Genomic DNA, 8,346 nt, shown 5'->3' with positions numbered 1-8,346 from the left:
AGATAGATAGATAGATAGATAGATAGATAGATAGATAGATAGATAGACCAGGGCAGCTAGGTGGCACAGTGGATAGAGCACTGATCCTGGAGTCAGGAGGACCTGAGTTCAAATCCGGCCTCAGACATGTAACACTCACTAGCTGTGTGACTCTGGGCAAGTCACGTAACCCCAATTGCCCTCACCAAAAAAAGAAAAGAGAGAGATAGACAGACAGACAGACAGATAGATAGATAGATGGATGGATGGATTTGTAGATAGATACATGGATGGATAGATGGATATGTAAATAAATGAATAGAGACAAAGAGATAAAGGGAGAAAGAGAGAAAGGAGAAATAGAGAATGCACACATTTACTAGGCACTGATAGTTAAAGGAATTGGAGAAGAGAAGACTTAGAGGTTAAGTAATAGGTAGGCAGCTAAATGGAGTAGTTGAAGAGTGCTGGGTTGTAGATTCAGGAATATCTGAATTCAAATCATTGTTAAGTAACTTCCCGGCTGGGTGACTTAACCTCTAAGCCTCAGTTTCCTTCTCTGGAAAAAAAAAAGATAATAATAGCATCTACCTCTCAAAGTTGTTGTAAACATCAAGTCAGATAATATACCTAAAGTGCTTTGCCAAACCTAAAGTACCATATAAATACCAGCTATTATTGTTATTAGCTATCATGTGAGGGAGAGATCAATGAAGGTTGGAATAGTCTGCTAAAACATCAAAGAAGAGACAGAACTCCATTCTCAAGCTTGTCACCTTAAAACAGAGGAGATGTAGCATTGGGGCAAACGTAAGCTAAAGAAAGGCTCTTTTGCTGCTGCTTTGACACCTGGAACCAAGAGCTCCTAGTCTAAGCGTGGTGAGGTGCAGAGGTAAAAGCTCAGAAAGGAAACTGGGGAAGCACCATTCATTTCTGCCAAGCCTTGGGTTTTCCTTTGTCCTAGAGATTCACCCTAGAGAGCGCCTTTCTCAGCTCTGCTGGAGACTCAAGGAGTCCTAGAATGTTAGAGTTAAAAGAAACACTACAGACCAGGGTGAGGGGCGGTGGTAAAGTGGAAAGTTAGATTGCTTACTTTGCTATAAACATTTTAGAACATACAGGTTCTTTTCCTTTTGCCCTAATTATCTTTGGAAACAGACCAAGTAGTGGTATTGCTGAGTCAAAAGGTATAGGTAGTTTAATTGGACGTAATTCCAGATTGCTCTCCAAAATGGTTGGATCAGTTCAGATGTTCCACCAACAGTGAATTAGTGTCCCAATTTTCCCATATCCCCTCCAATATTTGTCACTTTCCCTTTCTATCACTTTAGCCAATCAGGTAGGTGTAAAATAATATCTCAAGGTTTTTTAAATTTGCATTTCTCTAATCAATGATAATTGAAGCCATTTTTGCATATGATTTTAAATTGTTTTCATTTCTTTATTGGAAAACTGCCTGTTCATATCCTTTGATCATTTATCAATTGGGGAATGATTTGTATTCTTATGGATTTGACAAAGTTCTTTATATATTTTAAATATAAGACTTTTATCTGATAAACTGTCTATAGAAATTTTTCCCAATTTTCTGCTTTCCTTCTGATCTTGGCTACATTTGTTTTATTTGTACAAAATCCTTTTAATGTAATCAAAATTATCTGTTTTACACCTAACTTTGCTATTTCTTGTTTATTCATAAATTGTTTACCTATCCATAAGTCTGATAAGTAATGTGCTCCATGTTCTTTTAATTTTCTTGTAAAGCCTCTCCATATCTAGATCCTACTTCTACATGTTATAACTTGGTGACTCTGGGCAAGGGCTTTTAGGCCCCTCTGAGCTGCCTTCCTTTTCCCTATCTCTCACATGGGAGAATTGTCAGTCCAGCTTTCCCAGTCAGTGCCAGAGACAAGACCAGAACTCAACGCTCCCTCTGTGAAAGGAGAAAAATCTGAGCTAGTGTAATCTCTTTCAATTTTATAGATAATGAAAGTGGGACTTAAAGCTGTGAAGTGACCTGGCCAAGGTCACGCAGCTAATCAGTGCCAAAGCCAAGATCTTAGAACCCAGTTCTCCTGACTCATGGTTTAGGGCACTTCTGCCCCACTCTAACGATACCACAGATCAAGTTTCTACTTTCTCCCTGGTGAATTAATCAGCACCCAAAGGGAGTCCACACCTTTGAAATGCAGCTTCAATATTTTTGTATTTGCCAGTGATAGCTCCAGCGTACCTTTTAACTTCTAGTCTGCATATACTAAGCAATCCAGCATTTTTCCTCCCTCAGGCTCCCTGAGGTGGGCTTGTAGAGTCTGGAAATGTGTTTAAATATAACAGCAGTTGAGTTGTGAAGCAACATTTTGCCTAGGCAAGTAGGTGCCTCCATGGTGAGAGTGCTGGACTTAGAATCAGGAAAAACTGAGTTCAAATTCTGCTCAATCACTTAATTTCTCTCAATATTCTTCTCATCATCTATAAAGTGGGGATCAAATGAACAACACTTTGCAATAAAGCTATCATCACACTCATACACCCATATCTGTGACCCCCATCCCAAGAATATTGCATTAGGGATTCCTGCCCTGACAAGCCTGGAGGGAGGGAGGCAGTGCTAGCCTGGAAATCAGGAGTCCTGGGTTCTAGTCTCAGCTCTGCCATTCAGTGTCACTTGACTTTGGGAAATTTGCTTCAGCTTCTCGGGCCTCAGTTTCCTCTTCAGTAAAATGGAGGAGTTGGATTTTGAAGGTCCCTTCAAGTTCTAATATTCCGTGATTGTCATGGTCAGTTCCCTGGGAGGAGGCATGAATACCTGCCATGACTGGGAGGGTGAGAGGAGAGGATCATTTGGAAATCATTTACATGATTAAAAATGAAATGCATCACTGAGAGCCTCCTCACTAGACTGTTGCCAGTTCTAATTCCAGACATGCTGTTGCCTGGTTCTGTGCAGATTGCCACAGGCCACGGCAGTAACTGAAAGCATGCATCTCTCAGCATCTGCTCCAAATATTTGCAGCAGCTTACTGCTGGGAATGAGGAGGAAGGCTCCCTGCCTGGGCACGCCCCCTTTCTCCTGCTTACCCAGCCAAATCTGGCATGATTTTGTGTCTTCTGGCTGCTTTTTCTGCTCAGACCTCTACTCCCTATGGAGCAGGCTTGACCTCACTCACCACCCAGGGAATGATCTCATTTCCGCACTTCTCTAAAGCTCTTAGAACCAAATGCTGGCCAATCGGGAAATTCTGGGGCTGACCTTGCAAGGTCATTTCATTCATCCCCCCAATTTTAGACAAGGCTCAATATAAACTATTTCAGATAGCTAATAACCTCTCTTATTTGCAAGAATTTTCAAAAGGGAGATTCCACGGGTTGTTGTTTTTTTTTAAATTATAGGTCTTTACATGTTATGATTATGAGATATTTACATAGTATTAAAGGCTTGCGGTTGTATAATGTATTTATACAGGGATAGGGATCAGACTTGTGATTTCATTGATCCAGGAACCTTGTGGAAAAGGAAACTCTCTCTACCAATACAGATCTGCACTTTCTCTTCACCTTAAAGTCTTAAAGAGTTCTCTAAGACACAGAGAGGTAGGTTGTGATTTGCACAAGCTCACACTGACAGTGTGTCAGAGGAAGGACTCAAACCCAGGCCTTCCTGACTCTGAGGCTATCTCCTATCCCATCCTGCCCCTCTTCACTTTGCATATCGTAAGATTTATGATTTTTGTTCCCACACCAACAAACCAAAGCAAAAACTTGCACAAATTGTAAGTGACCCGCTTCATAGTTGTTCAAAAATACAGGGCCCTACATCTGCATCCTTTTCCCTCCTATTACTTCTCAGCCCTGTTTCCAATAGGCCACTTCTTCTCCTGACTTTTTGGGGCACATATATACTTTCCATTTCTCTGCTAGAGTCATCATTATTGAATGAGGTAACCTGAGTTCCAGGTATATGTTGGTGCTACAGCTCGCTAAAGGCCATCTCTAATTTTCAGCATGAGCATTTACATCTCAGAAATCAGCAGTCCTATAGATCAAGACTTAACTTATCATTCTCTTGATTGTCTAGACTTAAGAAAGTCTTAATAATGAAGATTAAGCTTAAAAGTATGTGTGCACACATCTCCCCTCTCCCCCCACCAGCCTGGCTGTTAAATATTTACCAGCACACCCCTGTATTGTTCTATAAACATTTCTTACCATCAGTGCTTACCATTCCATACAGCTGAGTGTAGAGAAGCTTATCACTGGAAGGCTGGGCTTCAGGACATGAATTGTTTCTTTGGCCAAAATGGATCACGAAAAGTGTCTCCTAAGCCATGGGGAAGCTGTGATTTATATTAGTGAAGAGACCACTCTCATAGATTAAATCACAGGGCTTTTGAGGTATTGGAAGACATTTCCCATTGTCTCACCTAAGGTTGTATGTGCTAGGAAACTCCTTGGCATCTCTGACAACTAGAGAATTGTAAAACATCAGAGCTGGAAAGAATCTTAGTGGTCATCTAGACACAGGACCATGGCTCTAGAATGAGAAGAGGCTCCAGAGGTCATCGAGACGTGGAGAGATAGGTCTAGAGATGGAGGGGACCTTGAAGATCATCTAGACCAGAGATTCTGATACCATTTTGTGTCATAAACCCCCCTCTCATTCTGGTAAACCAATGGAACATGCTCAGAATTGGACTTTTAGATGCATAAAATCAAATGCACAGGATTACAATGGAAACCAACTATAACAAAAATATGTATTTTTTCCTATCCAAATTCCCATACTCTCTGAAGTCCTTCCACAGATCTATTCAGGTCCATGGACCCCAGATTAACAACCTCTGTTCTAGACAGAAGATCATAGATTGAGAAATAGAAGGAACCTCAAGGGCTTTCTAACATGGGCTCATAACTCTGAAGCTGGAACTATCTAGTCCAACATCTTCATTTTACAGAGGACAGAACTAAGGACCAGAGAGATGAAATGATTTGTCCAGGGTCACAAGCTAGCCAGTGGCAGAGCAAGGGCTGAAACCCAGATCTCCTGACCACTAGACCCATGCACCTCGCACTGCACCACACTGCCTATCCTGTCTACCCTTACTCTTTCCTTCTTGGTGGTGGTGTCTTGCTTTTCAGTAGCCCCACATCCTTATACCTCTTCCTTTAGTTGCACCTACTCACATAAGGCCTGCAAGGACCTCTTATCCCCCAGGCTATGAAATATCCCTGTACAATCTCCCTCATTCAGATACTCATGATACCTTCTTACAGATTGAAAGCAGCCATTCCCATGGACTTTTATTATAACGTCTAAAATCCATTGGACCCCACCTTTATATCTGGACCTCTGCCTGGTTGGTGACACTCACCACTCATTTCACAATCATCTACTTGGGGGAAGGAGGTATTTTTTTCTCTATAGCCAGTAAACAAGGGTAATATACCAATTAGGACCAGAAGGACCATTGGTTTCAGAGATGGGAGGTATCTTAAAGATTATCTAGTCTAGTTGCCCAATTTTACAAATGGAAAAACTGAAATTTAGAGTCTATGCAGAGAGTTGGTGGCAGACCTTAGTTTGGACTCAGATCCCTAGATTTTAAATATAGGGTTCATTCCACTATAATCCTGGAAGGTCTTGGATAATTCTCCCTGGGGTTTCAATCTCTTCCCTTTCTTTTCCATCCTGCTTCTCCAGGTACTTTTTTAACTGTGACTACAAAATCCCCCTAAAGAAAAAGAAAAAGTATTTCAAGGTGTTTGAGGTCACGAAGGTGACTGAGAGCTTTGCCAGCAAGGTCCAGAGTCTGGTGCCGGTCAAGTATGAGATCATAATCACGACGGGTTATGAACCTGGAGCAGGCACAGATGCCAATGTCGCGATCACTGTCTTTGGGGCCAATGGTGACACAGGAAAGCGGGAGCTCAGGCGGCGTATGCGCAACCTCTTTGAGAGGGGCCACACTGACCGCTTCTTCCTGGAGACGCTGGACCTGGGGGAGCTGCGTAAGGTGAGGCTGGAGCATGATGGCAAAGGTCCCAGCTCTGGCTGGCTGGTGGAGAGGGTGGAGGTCACTAACACCAGCAATGGAGTTGCCACAATCTTTGCCTGTGGGAAGTGGCTGGACCCAAAGAAGGGCAATGGGCTGACATGGAGAGATCTCTTCCCTGCAGTCTGAGGGGGAGCAAGGATGCCCAAGAGTCTTTTCATCTCTACCCTTCTATCTGCGTTGGAAGGCATCCAGAATTCACCAGGTCATTCCAAAACCACTCTTCTGTGTATTGATTGTGCCATTTGGCATGCTGTGTTCCAATCCCAAAACTCCCTGAACATAGGAAAATAAAACAAGCCTTCAGTTTTCTTCTGGGATTCACTCCTGACTTGCGGTGCAACAGAACAAGTTATTTGCCTATTTAACAAAACCAATTGTTTTTGTCTGTCAACAAGCATTTATTTAGCACTTACTCTGCCTCCAGACACTGTACTAAGCTGCTGTGGATACAAAATAGGGTAAAAAAAAAAACATGGTGTCCTCCCTCACGGAGCTCACATTTTAATAAGGGAGGTGTGTACCTAACAAGGACCACACAAGCTATATCAGAGTAGGAAGAAGGCAATCTGGGCTTTGGGCTTTAGGGTGGAAAAGGTACTGGGTCAAGTGTTCAGTAATTTCCATTTTTCAATGTTGCATTTTATACTGAGGAGTTTTTAGCTATAGGGTGGATGAAGGAGGCAGGGAAGAAACATGTTCTCTACTTTTATCTTAGCCACTTGGCCTTAAAAGCACCAATCCCTGGTAAGGTTGTGCAGCAGAAAGAACACTTCATTAGGAGACAGAGGAAATCTGAATTTAAATCTAGGTTCTACTACTGACTGGCTTCATAACCTGGAACAAGTCTCAGGGTCTCATTTTCTCATAGGTAAAGAATAAGAATAAGAGAATCCATCTCTAAGGTCCCTTGTAGATCTAAAAACCTTGTCCAAGGCACTCTTTTCTTCTCTTTTAATCATCTTGCCTGGGTTTAATGATCATCTCTTTGTAGATGGTTCCCAGATCTATCCATCCATCCTAATCCTATGATCCTCTGGTAGGTGGTGGTGTGGTAGGGAAGCCTGCATCTGCCCATCTTCTGACCTCTGATGCTCCAAGCTCCCAGATTCCTGGTTTACTCCCCTCCTCTAAGACAGTTGTTGTGTGGTGAGGGGCCAAGCACGGAAATGCCTAGTGTAAGGATGGGGACTGGGGCTTTACCTAAAGAAGGCGAGAGGAGACAAAAGAAAGCTGAGGTGGTCAATTTTTAAGCCATAATTAATTAACACTTTAAAAAGGAAAACTGGAACTAATACAGTAAATGCTGACCAACTCCCACAGTGAGCAGCACTGTTGGCAAGTATCTTGGGTGCTAAGAAGCTGTCTTTTTCCTGTTCCAATAAATCCAGTGTCAAGCAGAAGAAAATGGTTGTGGAGAGTGTTTTTTGTTCAGTGATTTACGATCCCATGGAAAAGAGATGATGTGGTTCGTTCACCACTTCATTCAGCAAGCATTTAAAGCACTCTCCCTCTGTGTCCAGCCCTCTGAAGCAGCAGGGGGGCATAGAGTGGGGGTAAGGGTGGGGGTGGGATGCAAAGCCTAGACCCGCCTGACTCACCCGTCTCCTGATGATCACCCTTGGCCGGTTCGCAGAATGGAATGTTAAGGGCAAGGAGCCTTCCAACAAGCATCCGGGAGGCCCCACTGTGCCCAGAGACTGTTTCCAAAAAAGAAGTTGAAGGCTCGGCCTCTGCCTTCTAGGAGTTTATGACCTAAGCAGGGGAGACAGGGCCCACAGGCAGGAATTGATTTCCAGAATTGTCACAAAGCAAGCAGTGGAAGGGAGTGGAAGGAGCATCAGATTTGGGGCCTGAGAAGTTAAGTCCAAATCTCAGCTCTGCCACTTGAGACTTGGGTGACTTAGACAACGTCTGGGCCTCAGTTTCTTAATCTGTAAAGAGGTTGGACTAAATTAGCTCTCAAGTGTATGATCCTAGATCAACATGGATAGTACAGTGGAAAGAATGCAGGCTCTGAAGTCAAAGGACCTGGGTTCAAATCTCATCTCTTAATGCCTGTGTGACCCCGGGGCAAATCCTTTCAACTCCGAGTCTGTTTCCTCATCAGTAAAACAATGAGGGTGGACTAAATTAGTAGTGTCAAACTCAAATTGAAACAGCCACTAAATTATACATAAAGATCCCCGTGGGCCACCTATTGATTTAGCTTTTAATTGTTACATTATCTATGTCTCTTTTTTGTTTGTTAAATATTTCCTAATTACATTTTTAATCTTGTTCAGGTTACCTTTGGGAGTGCTGGGGACCAGCT

General features: G+C 42.8%; 1 protein-coding gene across 2 annotated transcripts in view; it reads left to right on the top strand.

Moving 5' to 3' along the window:
* LOXHD1 (lipoxygenase homology domains 1) overlaps window positions 1-6,161 on the top strand; it is a 272,249-nt gene extending 266,088 nt beyond the window's left edge. For both annotated transcript variants that reach the window (XM_027869011.1, XM_027869010.1), the window contains one exon: window positions 5,681-6,161. In XM_027869011.1, the coding sequence (XP_027724812.1) occupies window positions 5,681-6,161 (481 nt within the window). The remainder of the gene's footprint in view (window positions 1-5,680) is intronic.
* The last annotated feature ends 2,185 nt before the right edge of the window (window positions 6,162-8,346 follow it).

This window comes from Vombatus ursinus, unplaced genomic scaffold (genome assembly GCF_900497805.2).
Source record: "Vombatus ursinus unplaced genomic scaffold, bare-nosed wombat genome assembly UNPS02014791.1, whole genome shotgun sequence".
NCBI classification, from domain to species: domain Eukaryota; kingdom Metazoa; phylum Chordata; class Mammalia; order Diprotodontia; family Vombatidae; genus Vombatus; species Vombatus ursinus.
The sequence above is the reverse complement of the archived record's forward strand: the minus strand, read 5'-3'. Positions and strand labels throughout refer to the sequence as shown.